This window comes from Heterodontus francisci, chromosome 33, assembly GCF_036365525.1.
Source record: "Heterodontus francisci isolate sHetFra1 chromosome 33, sHetFra1.hap1, whole genome shotgun sequence".
Lineage (NCBI taxonomy): Eukaryota > Metazoa > Chordata > Chondrichthyes > Heterodontiformes > Heterodontidae > Heterodontus > Heterodontus francisci.
The window spans coordinates 48,380,881-48,393,609 of NC_090403.1; the positions used below are offsets into that span (position 1 = coordinate 48,380,881).

At 45.4% G+C, this 12,729-nt stretch overlaps 1 protein-coding gene and 1 long non-coding RNA gene across 5 annotated transcripts in view; one reads left to right on the plus strand and one right to left on the minus strand.

The window, feature by feature from the left end:
* Window positions 1–12,729, minus strand: part of tbkbp1 (TBK1 binding protein 1) — a 114,032-nt gene that overhangs the window by 72,282 nt on the left and 29,021 nt on the right. For all 4 annotated transcript variants that reach the window (XM_068013513.1, XM_068013512.1, XM_068013510.1 and 1 more), the window contains exons 5-7: window positions 7,597–7,747; window positions 6,374–6,579; window positions 5,630–5,685 (exon numbers count right to left, since the gene is read on the minus strand). In XM_068013513.1, the coding sequence (XP_067869614.1) occupies window positions 5,630–5,685; window positions 6,374–6,579; window positions 7,597–7,747 (413 nt within the window). The remainder of the gene's footprint in view (window positions 1–5,629; window positions 5,686–6,373; window positions 6,580–7,596; window positions 7,748–12,729) is intronic.
* LOC137348186 (uncharacterized) overlaps window positions 1–12,729 on the plus strand; it is a 48,834-nt gene that overhangs the window by 11,834 nt on the left and 24,271 nt on the right. The gene's annotated exons all lie outside the window — the stretch shown is intronic.

The following is a 12,729-nucleotide window of genomic DNA, read 5'->3' on the forward strand; positions in this document are numbered from 1 at the left end:
TCAAATCTTGGTACTTTTTCAGATGAACAGCCCTGTAAGAGTCACTGACACAGCTAAACCTCTTTCATAAACAGAAACAGTCCAACCATCTTCAGGCATTTTACAAACCACTCACAAGTCCAAGTTCAGCTCAAACTGATAAGCATCTAACAGTTCCTGTCATCTCCCAGTCACCACTTCCTGATTCACCAGGTCTTCTCATGGTTCCCTACACTTTGGCCACTGAATTAGGATACAATAATTCACAAGGACATACCTGCATCTACTGCTCCTCAATCTGCTTCACTCTAGACAGCAAAGGAGATTTAGGCCAACTCCTAACACACAGCACAGAATCTCTGCACTTACAACTCCTCCTCCCGCACACCTCTGAAAGAGTTTGTTTCTTTCTCTTTGCTAAAGATTTTTTTCTTCACTCCTTGAGTGCTCTGCCATTCCAATTTTAAGTAGCTAAATCAGATTGTTTCTTTTTTCGGTTGTCTGATACGAAACTTTGTCAAGTGCACTGAGGCAACAATCGTTAATCCTGAAACCAGCCACAGCCTTTTCATGTGTCATCTCGAACCCTTCCACCGAGTTTCACCACAAGAGGAAGAAGAATATGAGTAGCTGACAGACTTGTTAGAGTGCAAAGCTCGCTGGCCTGAGCACCGAGCCAATTCATTTCAAAGGTCTCAACCACTTGGCATGAATCGGCACCCCATCCACAACCTTAAACATTCACTCCCTCCACCACCAGCACACGGTAGCAGCAGTGTGTACCATCTACAAAATGCACTGCAGCAACTCACCAAGGCTCCTTCAACAGCATTTTCCAAACCCACTACTTCTACCACCAAGAAGAACAAGGGCAGCAGGCGCATGGGAACACCACCACAAGTTCCCCTCCAAGTCACTTGCAATCCTGACTTGGAAATATATCACCATTCCTTTACTGTCGCTGGCTCATAATCCTGAAGCTCCCTCCCTAACAGCATTGTGGGTGTATCGACAGCACACAGTGATTCAAGGCCATCACCACCATCTTCTCAAGAGGCAATTAGGGATGGGCAATAAATGCTGGCCTTGCCAGTGACACCCGCATCCCGTGAAAGAATAATTTTTTTTTTTAAATCCTCTTTTCTCACAAGAAGTGCCAAGAATCAATTGTCCAAACACCCCCAGTCCATCGCTCAGTGCTGCAAGGTCTAGCAGGCACATCAGGTTGGTAAAGTAATTTGTATGAACTCAGTAGCCTCTCACTGTTGACCCAGTCACCGATCATTCACCATTCTCCTCCTTAGCTAGTTGTTCAGTGCCTGTTGCAGATTTTGGCAGATTGCTTTTAATGGCCAAGGATTAGTGTGATTTCTAGATGTGCCACGGTGCAGTAAGCTGCCACTTTTGCGCTCGTGACTCCTCGGCAGGTGAGCTTCCAGCTTCCTTGGAACATCAGAGGCTCAATGGGCACAGTCCTGAGAGGCCGAACAGACATGGTAGTGGATGGGTTTTTTGTCAGACTGACAGGATAGGGCAGAAGGACTGCTTCCAGTCTTGTATGTTTCTGATCCTATATCTTAGGTTAGTCTTTCAAAAAGATTCTAGTAAGACACATTGTTGCACTGAGCTGAGGGAGCCTGACCCTTCATCTATCATGTGGCTGTGTGCTTGATCTAGAAAAGCACCTTTCACAACATCAGGACATCCGTAAGTGCTTTCTGCCAACGAGGTGTGGTCACAATTGTAAAATAAACTAATTTGTGCAAGCATAAACCCCAACTTTTATCCTACTATGGACCCTGTAATGTTTTCTCTTGTGATTTGGAGGCCCCATTTCTAAAAATAATGCATTACTTTTATCAACAAAACAATTAGTTGAATTGCACTAGCTGTGACGATTTTCATTATTACAGTCCATATTTAATTCAAAGCTGCATCATTCAAATTATCTGATAACTCGTTCATTTAACACCAAATTCCCACTTTGCTCTGTCATCTTTATGCGATGATTTAAGCACAAAAATAATTGTCTGCATTACATGGGGTAGGCTGTAATAACCAGGTGTAGCACAAGAGGGCACCACAAACTGCAGCTTTGCCCCGAGGAACAGTAAAGGGATCAGAGTGCAATGTGACTGCTTAATTAACAAGGGATTTTCTTTACTTTTCTCTGGTCCTCCCACTGCTCCAAATCAGTCTTTCGGATGAGAGGTTAAATCAAAGCCCTGTTTACCCTTTCAGGTAAATGTAAAAGATCCCACGGCACTATTTCGAAGAAGCGCAGGGCAGTTATCCTCAGCGTCCTGGCCAATTTTTATCCCTCAATAAACACCACAAAAAACAGATTATGTGGCCACTGTTGGTGGAATCTTGCTGTGCACAAATTGGCTGCTGCCTTTCCTACATCACAACAGTGACTACACTTCAAAACCATTTCATTGGCCATAAAGCGCTACAGGTATATCCTGCGTTAAAGGACGCAGGGCATTTTTTTTCTAGTGATGTTCCTACATGACAGGAATTGCCTCTCTTCACAGGTTTCACACGGAAAATATACCGAGAGTTAAGGTGTTGAGGTGAAAAGATGTGTTGAGGCCAAGATCAGATCAGCCATGATCTTTTTGAATGGTGGAGAAGGCTCGAGGGGCCGCATGGCCTACTCCCGCTCCTATTTCTTACTTTCTTAAGTTTGGCATGAAACATGAAACTATCAATTTAAAGTTTGTACATACTGCCCTCCCCAACCTCATTCCTGGCCACACGCCCTACTCCAACCATGGCTGTGTGTCCCCATGACTCAAACACAGGGACCAGTCAGTTGGGCATCTTGTTAACTATGGGCCTCCTGTACTCCGCACAAAATGGCAGCAATGATGCAAAGTTTCTCCTTACCACAGCAACAAAAGTACTGAAACATGCGATTTAAACGTTTGCTCGCCACTTGCCTTCCTATATCACCGTTCCTGGAGGTAAATTTTAACCAATGGAGAGGTGGGGATTGTAGGGGCAATGTTGCCCCTTGGCGTTGAGCTTTGTTCTGGAAGAATATATCAGGGAATCCAGCCAGTCAATCCTGGGGGGTTTTCCACCCAATATGTGCTCCCATCGCACAAAATTCTAAAGATAAAATTTCTCTCCTCTGTTTATCAAGTACTTTGTTACAATATTGTTTAGATTACGGTGCACAGTTCTGGTCTCCATATTATTGCAAGGATATAGACACACTGGAGATGGCGCAAAAACGATTAACAAGGTTCCAACTTTCAGGAAAGACTGAACAGGCTGGGGCTGTTTTCTCTACAAAAGCAAAGGCTGAAGGGTGTCCTAATAGAGGCCTTCAAAATTCTGAAAAGGTTTGATAGGATAGACATAGACTCACAGGCGAGACTGGAACAATCATAAATATAGCAGTCATTAATAAATCCAATAAGGAATTCAGGAGAAACTTCTTTACCCAGTGACTGATGACAATGTGCAAGCAGTTAAGGTGAATAGCATAAATGCCTTTAAAGGGAAGCTAGATAAGCACACAAGGCAGAAAGAAATAGAAGGATACGCTGACAGGGTGAGATGAAATAGAGTTCCCAGTTGTCCCTATGGACTGCCGCAGAGCTCTGAAACACTTGGGATTTCGAGTGGATGGCTGCTGAATGAGCCTACCCCTGATTATGTTATGATCTGGTGAGTAGGCACCGCTGGCAATGCTAATGATGGTCATGCTGCATCATGACAGTGGGATTCCTGAACCAGTGTTCTCAACACTGACTGCTTATTCTCCCAGCCTTCGCTCAACAGAGCTGTCCATGGTGCCTTATCCACCTGCCCTACTTACTCAGGGACAAGGGAGCAGGGTGCCATCTGGATAAGGGCAGACCTCCACTGCCCTCTTAACCCAGGAATAACCCCCACTGTCTTGTTACCATTGGAACAATTTTAAGCTCAGTTGAATTCCGTGCACAAATGAGATATTTTGAAAGAAATGCACAACTTAAGACAAAAGGGCAGCGCATTGCTGAGGGATGTCTTTGGGAATTTTTATGCGTGAGAATTCACATTGAAAAATATCCTGATAGTAGGGTTAGCCTTCGTCGGCTGCTGGGTTGGCAAGGGGCAGGGGAAGGCGGGGGGGGGGGGGGGGGTTGGCGGTGAGTGGAGAGTGTTTGGTGGGCTCCTGAGCCTTACCCATTGTGTCTGTGCTGGTTAGGTCTGAACATCGGGCAAGGATGGGCTTGGCTGCAGTAAAACCCCTGGCCCTGGGCTAGGGTAAGAACAAAACTAAATCAGCCAGGGTCTGATGCCCAATGGTCATTCCTGGCTAAGGGCACGATGGGGTAGTGGTTATGTTACTTGATTAGCAATCCGCAGAATCTTTAATTCAAATCCCATCATGATGGGATCCCCCTTGGGCAGCACTCTATATGGGTAACCTTCCTATGCCCATTGGGGATTTGATGTTGCACGCGGCAGTCCCGTGCAATAGAGTATTAAGTCAATCCACCAACTCCCAGGCTGCCTGCAATTTCCGTGGTCTGAAGGTGTCTGTGTTCCACATTTACATAGAATGCATGAGGTTGCAGCCCCTGCTCAAATATCTGAGGGGTCCGCTCCTCCGGTTCTGGTTGCACTTCAGTCCCAAGCTCCTGATCTTCGGTTGCCCGGTGCAGAGGGAAGTGGGCAAATCAGGGCACTTCCTTGTGGGACTGCTGCTGGGCCTGGCCAAAGTGGCCATTAACTGGTTCAGACAGCAGGCAGTCGTGGGGATCATCCAGCCTGGCTGTCTGCCGCTCCTCCTCGGGTACATCTGTGTCCGGGTGTCCCTGAAGAGGAAGCACATGGTGTCCACTAGTACGCTTGAGGCCTTCTGCGACTGGTGGGCACCAGAGGGACTGCAGTGCATCATCACCACCAGAAATTATATTTTAGTTTGATTTAGTTAAGTTTCCTTTTGTTATCGTATGGCACTGGTGCCCCTTCATTATAGTTATCTAGTTCCTTCATTTAATTTATTTGGTACTTCAAAAGAGGTATAAAGAGATACTTATTGAAACTGTGGTGTGGCTGAGTTAGGAGGTTAATGCTTATAATGTTTAACTCTGTAAATAAATATAAGACTGAGCAAAGATTGGCTCCAATACTATTATCACCAACTAGCTATCTGAATTAAAGCATTAACTTCCCTTGAAGCGGACCTGGAAAAGCAGTTGGATCAAATGTTCTTAACCAGGGTTGGGCATCACATGCCCGGGAAGCCCCCATCCTGTGACTGAACTAAAAAGAAAATGCAGACATTGGGTGAGAGTTTAGAATTGGATCAATCTGCAGAGGCTTCATTTTTCTTTGATCATGAACAGGCTCAGCTGTGATGCCCCTGTGATTCAATAGCCCAGCTACCACTTACTGACTGGGCCAGTTGCGTGAGGCACCAGATGGCATTCAGCATCTCTATCACAGCATGGGTGCAAGAACCGTCTCAAGGGCAATTAGGGATGGTCAATAAAGGATGGCCTTACCAGCAACACTCACATCCCAAGAATGAATTAAAAAGGAAGGACAGTACAGGGGGAAAATTAAAGGAATTAAGAAAAGCAGGTCAGAAAGAAGTACCGACAGATTTGATTTCTTCACTGAAGCACTCTGATGAAACACTTACTGCTCGTCTTCTGTGTTCTTTATCCACTCCATGTCAAGGGGGTCACGGCTCAGCTCCTGGAGTCGGTGGGGGTGGGGGGGAAAGGGAGAGCAGACAACGAAAATTGAAACAACCGAAAAGATAGTTCTTTGGGGAAAAATCAGGGCAATTTATCAGTGTTTCTTTGATCTGCTTCTCCCCTTTAATTTCTGCACATGACAATCACAACAGAAAGTTCTAGTCATGGATCGGTGCTGCTCCTGTTCATACCACTAGCGGTTGTGTGAATCCATGAAGGGTTCAACCAACTCTGCAACTAAAGAGCTGAGGATCCACATCCAGCAAAGGACATCTTCACTCAATGAGCTGATTAACGTAACCCTGAATTCTACCTGCAGGTACTTTGACCCATGGAGAGAGGCTGCAGCTGGTACACAGTGGCAACTCAATCCAACGCATGCACATTGTTTAGTTTATATTACTGAATATTATGACTGTATCAAGTATTAAAAATCTTACAAAAAAATATTAAATATCCACATTTATAATGGGAACTGGCGATATAAACTTTTCACACTGTTGTCACACTGGCCAGTGAGGAGACCTGCAGCCCTAGGTTGCTGCTACCAGCTCCACTGTTAAGTCTGATGACAATAACTAACTCAACACAAACTAGCGTTTAAACCTTTGCCTGCTTGGCTCGGCTCTTCACTGAGAGAACCTCTTACGGTCACTTTTTAAAAGGTGTCTGCTTTCTCCACTGACCTGTGTACAGCTTTCCTGCAGACTCTGCTGGCTTATCTGGGATTGTAAGCGGTCGCACTCCTCCTTGTACTGTCTCTCCCGCCACTGGCAACTGTGTAGCTTCCTCTGGAGTTCATCTACCTTGTCCTGTAATCTCTGAACTTCCAGCTCATCCAACTGGCGATCCACCGCCCTGCAGTTCTGCTGCTGCCTCGGACTCTCCAGTTCTGCAATGCAATACAAGGGAGCCTGATCATAAATAAAAACAAGAACTTCAAAAAAAAAGGGAGCCTGATCAGGTTCAATACACATTGAGCACACAATGAATAGATCTCAAAACACTTCAATCCTTAGAAGTAAATTATAATGGAACTAAAGGCAGCAATAGTCTTGTGGATTCTACTGACATTATAAATTACTTGGGCTGTGCCAAATATCATCTATCTGAAATGTTAGGTCTGTTTCTGTCTCCACAGATATTGCCTGAGCTGCTGAGGGTTTCTGGCATTTTGTGCTTTTATTTCAGATTATTGAGATCAATTCACTGCACTTTGGGAAGGTTGTCAAGGCCTTGGAGACGGTGCAGAGGAGATTTACTAGAATGGTACCAGGGATGAGGGACTTCATTATATGGAGACTAGAGAGGTTGGAAATGTTCTCCTTAGAGCAGGGCTGATTGGTCTCCTTCTGTGTTGTATCATTTTATGATGAAATGGACGATATCCAAATCAGCTGTTTGTTATACACCTCTCCCAATTTTCATTTTTTTTTGTTCATCGCCCTCTAATCCCTTCTCCCTCATATGCTTATCAATCTCCCCTTAACTACCTCTATACTATTCGCCTCAACCACTCCCTGTGGTAGCAAGTTCCACATTCTCACCATTCTCTGGGTAAAGACATTTCTTCTGAATTCCCTATTTGACTTCTAGGTGACTATCAATTTGATGACCACTAGTTTTGCTCTTCCTTGTAGGTGGAAACACTCTCCCTGTGTCTGCTCTATCGAAACCTTTCATTTTTTTAAAGACCTATATTAGGTCACCCCTCAGCCTTCTCTTTTCAAGAGGAGACCCCGCCTGTTCATCATTCAAAGTATGAAGTACTTAAGCTCCGCCAGTCGTTTGCTGCCTTTTAACCAAGGCTGTTATTTGATGCACACATGCCTGCCATGTTCCCTGGAACACACTGGGTGCTTTACGTACAAGGCAAGGCTTTGTGGACAGAAGGACAATGCCACAATACCGTAAGGGCTTTTGCGTGTCGGGCTCAGTTGTATAATCTGCTCATCTTTCACTTGGAGCTGGTCGTTGAGTATCTGAACTGAACTGTCCCTCAGCCTCAGAGCCTGTTCCAAACTCTGAATCGTGGAGACATGATCCTCAGCCAAGACTGTCTATTGGGAGAAAAAGAAAGTTACAGATTAGTTGCAAGAAAAAATGGCCTCAATTGAAAATACTGGCTTCTTAGCTGATTGGATTAGGCACTATTTTATTTCTATTGTTAACCTGAATTTCCCCACCTACCCTCCTCCTCCTTTCTTGAAGGCATTCACTTTTGCAGAGTTAGTTTCAAAGCTCCTAGCAGCCCTGCAAGTACCTTGTCTCTGTGACTGTCCTTGCTGTTTTTTCAAAATTTATTCTTGGGATACAGCTGTCACTGGCAAGGCTGCATTTATTACACATCCTTAGTTGCCCTTGAAGTTGTGGGTGGTGGGACTACTTCTTGAACCACTACAGTCTGTGTGGTGAAGGTGCTCCCCTTATTCTTTCATGGGATGTGAGCATTGCTGGCTAGGCCAGCATTTATTACCCATCCCGAATTGCCCTTCAGAAGGTGGTGGTGAGCTGCCTTCATGAACCGCTGCAGTCCATGTGGTGTAGGTACACCCACAGTGCTGCTGGGGAGGGAGTTCCAGGTTTTTGACCCAGCGACAGTGAAGGAAAAGCGATACAGTTCCAAGTCAGGAAAATGTATGGCTTAAAGCGGAACTTGCAGGTGGTGGTGTTCACACGTGTTTGCTGCACTTGTCCTTCTAGGTGGTAGAGGTTGCAGGTTTGGAAGGCGCTGTCGAAGGAACTGATTTCCAGGATTTTGACCCAGTTACGATGAAGGAATGGTGATTTATTTCCAAGTCAGAAAAGTGTGTGACTTGGAGGGGAACCCATGCACCTGCTATCCTGGTCCTTCCAGGTGGTAGAGGTTGTGGGTTTGGGAGGGGTTGTCAAAGTGTGTCCCTAAATGTTGATTGTTGCTGGTCATAGTTAATCCTTTCCACACAAGTGCACCTTCCAGCAGTAATCACTGAAATGATCAGAACCTGGCTGACTTTCTTTCCCCTTCCTCGCCCCAGGGCAATGAAGCTAATTTTAGCTCCCCTACCATTGCCCTGGTATGTATAGGTATGTGAAGAGAAAAAGATTAGTGAAGACAAATGTAGGTCCCTTACACTCAGAAAAAGGGGAATTTATTATGGGGAACAAAGAAATGGCTGACCAATTAAATGCATACTTTGGTTATGTCTTCACAAAGGAGGACACAAATATCATACCAGAAATGTTGGGGAACACAGGGTTTAGTGAGAGAGAGGAACTGAAGGAAATCAGTATGAATACAGAAATGGTGTTGGGGAAATTGATGGGATTGAAGGCCAATAAATCCCCAGGGCCTGATGGTCTGCATCCCAGAGTACTTAAGGAAGTGGCCGTAGAAATAGTGGATGCATTGGTGGTCATCTTCCAAGATTCTATAGACTCTGGAACAGTTCCTACAGATTGGAGGGTAGCTAATGTAACCCCACTATTTAAAAAGGGAGGTAGAGAGAAAGCAGGGAATTATAGACCAGTCAGCCTGACGTCGGTAGTAGGGAAAATTCTAGAGTCCATTATTAAAGATATTATAGCAGATCACTTGGAGAACAGTGGTAGAATCGGACAGAGTCAGCATGGATTTACGAAAGGGAAATCATGCTTCACAAATCTACTAGAATTCTTTGAGGATGTAACTAGTAGAGTTGATGAGTGGGAGCCAGTGGATGTGGTTCCTTTGGACTTTCAGAAGGCTTTCGACAAAGTCCCACATAAGAGATTAGCGTGTAAAATTAAAGCGCATGGGATTGGGGATAGTGTATTGTGATGGATAGAAAATTGCATGGCAGACAGGAAACAAAGAATAGGGATAAATGGGTCTTTTTCCGAATGGCAGGCAGTGACTAGTGGGGTACTGCAGGGATCGGTGCTAGGACCCCAGCTATTCACAATATATATTAACGATTTAGATGAGGGAACTAAATGTAATATTTCCAAATTTGCAGATGACACAAAACTGGGTGGGAGGGTGAGTTGTGAGGAGGATGCAGAGAGGCTTCAGGGTGATTTGGACAGGTTGAGTGAGTGGACTAATGCATGGCAGATGCAGTATAATGTGGATAAATGTGAGGTTATCCACTTTGGTAGCAAAAACAGGAAGGCAGATTATTATCTGAATGGCTATAAGCTGAGAGAGGGGAATATTCAGCGAGACCTGGGTGTTCTCGTACACCAGTTGCTGAAGGTAAGCATGCAGGTCCAACAGGCGGTAAAAAAGGCAGATGGTATGTTGGCCTTCATAGCGAGAGGATTCGAGTACAGAAGCAGGGATGTCTTGCTGTAATTATACAGGGCCTTGGTGAGGCCACACCTGGAATATTGTGTGCAGTTTTGGTCTCCTTATCTGAGGAAGGATGTTCTTGCTATAGAGGGAGGGCAGCGAAGGTTTACCAGACTGATTCTTGGGATGGCGGGACTGACGTATGAGGAGAGATTGCGTCGGTTAGGATTATATTTGCTGGAGTTCAGAAGAGTGAGTGGGGATCTCATAGAAACCTATAAAATTCTAACAGGACTTGACAGGGTAGATGCAGGAAGGATGTACCCGATGGTGGGGGAGTCCAGAACCAGGGGTCATAGTCTAAGGATACGGGGTAAACCTTTTAGGACTGAGATGAGGAGAAATTTCTACATCCAGAGACTGGTGAACCTGTGGAATTCGCTACCACAGAAAGCAGTTGAGGCTAAAACATTGTATATTTTCAAGAAGGAGTTAGATATAACTCTTGGGTTTAAAGGGATCAAAGGATATGGGGGGAAAGCAGGAACAGGTTACGCAGTGGCGCAGTGGTTAGCACCGCAGCCTCACAGCTCCAGCGACCCGGGTTCGGTTCTGGGTACTACCTGTGCGGAGTTTGCAAGTTCTCCCTGTGACCGTGTGGGTTTCTGCCGGGTGCTCTGGTTTCCTCCCACAGCCAAAGACTTGCAGGTCGATAGGTAAATTGGCCATTGTAAATTGCCCCTAGTGTAGGTAGGTGGTGGGAGAATGGTGGGGATGTGGTAGGGAATATGGGATTAATGTAGGATTAGTATAAATGGGTGGTTGTTGGTCAGCATAGACTCGGTGGGCCGAAGGGCCTGTTTCAGTGCTGTATCTCTAAATAAAACTAAAATAAAATAAAATTTAAAAAAAGTTGGATGATCAGCCATGATCATAATGAATGGCGGAGCAGGCTCAAAGGGCCGAATGGCCTACTCCTGCTCCTATTTTCTATGTTTCTATGAGACCAGTCCAAGCATCGACTCTGGGAATTATCTGCTCCTTACAGCTAAAGTCCACACTGTGCAGTAAACTTAGAACCAAGATAATGAGGGAATCAGATTAAGGCAGGGTAATCTGTATGGAAATGGTTGATTGACCTTTTACACGAGACTAATGTTTTCCACATTTCAACGGAGGTGATTAATATGGCAGTGCTGCAGAACATTTCCACTTCTGCACTGAGGATTCCCAGTTCAGGCATACTAGTCAAATCTCCTGCACCTAAAGTCTGACCTCATGGGAACATCCAATTGCTCTGGTGCAGCTTTCCATTCCCCACACCAGCCATCTCATGGTCTCTAATTGAGACTGCCAATTTGCTGGTGAATCAGGCATTGTTTTAGATGGAGGTTTGGAAGTTATTTGAGACTTGCAGTGCCTACTGTTATCTCACAGAGTCCTTCAAACAGGCAGACAGAGGAGACTGCACTGTTAGAGGTGTCGTCTTTCAGGTGAGACGTTAAACCGAGGCCCTGTCTGCCCTCTCAGGTGACATAAAGAAGATCCCATGGCTCTATTTTGAAGAAGAGCTGGGGAGTTATCCCCAGTGTCTCAGCCAATATTTAATTTTCAATTAGCATTACTAAAAAAAGAACTATCAGGTCATGATCACATTGCACTTTGTGGGATCTTGCTGTGCGCAAATTGGGTGCCAAGTTTTCAACACTACAAGTTAGAAGTTCTTCATTGACTGAGGTCATATATATAAATGCAAGTCTTATTTTTTCTTTCTTTTCAACATTCAGGGCTGGATTTTAACCCAGGCTTGACAGAGGAACAGTCTACCCCAGTGCACTAGCATTTGTCCTTTACATTAAACTGGCCATTGTCTCTTTCAATTGGCGACACCTCATAGTATAATCAAGCTAGACTCGCTTATTCTGATAACACCATAGACCCAAGAAAACAAGACTCCACAATTCTGATGTTGGGACAAGGGTGCCTAACTATCATACTGATAACTGCTAGTTTTACAATTTTTTTTTTCAGTTTTCACCTCTTCTGTGCTGAATGTGCTCACTTAATCAATAATGTTGCGAGAGCACTAGAGACTTCTGGGGCAGGATTTTTGTTTTGGTGTCGAGATCCCGGCACCAGGATCAAATGCAGGTCCAGACTCCACACCATGTCGAAAATAGTCACCCAATTTTCCAAGGAATGATCATTTAATGGCCAAAGGACACACTCACCATCCAATTAAGGCTGCGGGAGGGCTCCCAAGGCTGCAGGGCCAATAGGAGGTCCAGCAGCACTGGAATAGCAGCAGTCTGCCGATGTAGGTAAGGGAGAGAGAGGGAGCTTCAGGATGGAGGTGCACTCTCAGCGCTTGAAAATAAAAATAGTCACAGCTGCCAGACTGCCATTGTGGAGGTGGAACCTCTCCCCATAGTGGGCTGCGACTGCAGCTGTGGCCATTTGTCATCATGGCGGGGTGGGGGGTGGAGTTTCTAAAAGCAATCCAGCGAGTTGTCACGCACCCTGCTCTGCTCCACTGCCCCAGTCTATACAGGGAGGTTGTCTTCTTTCACTGGCCATGTTTCAGCCACCATGGGGACTTTCCTGCCAACTGGAAAATTGGCCTCTTAATTGCTTCAATTGGCTACCTGCCACGTGCAGGCAGCAGGTAGTCAATGTGGCTCCGACCCGGCCTTGTTGAAAATGGCCCAAAGGCGGGAAGACGCTGGCAAACTGGTGCGCTGCTCTCCCGTAATGATTTTTCTGCTCAGCCACCTCTGGTCTCGCCTCCGT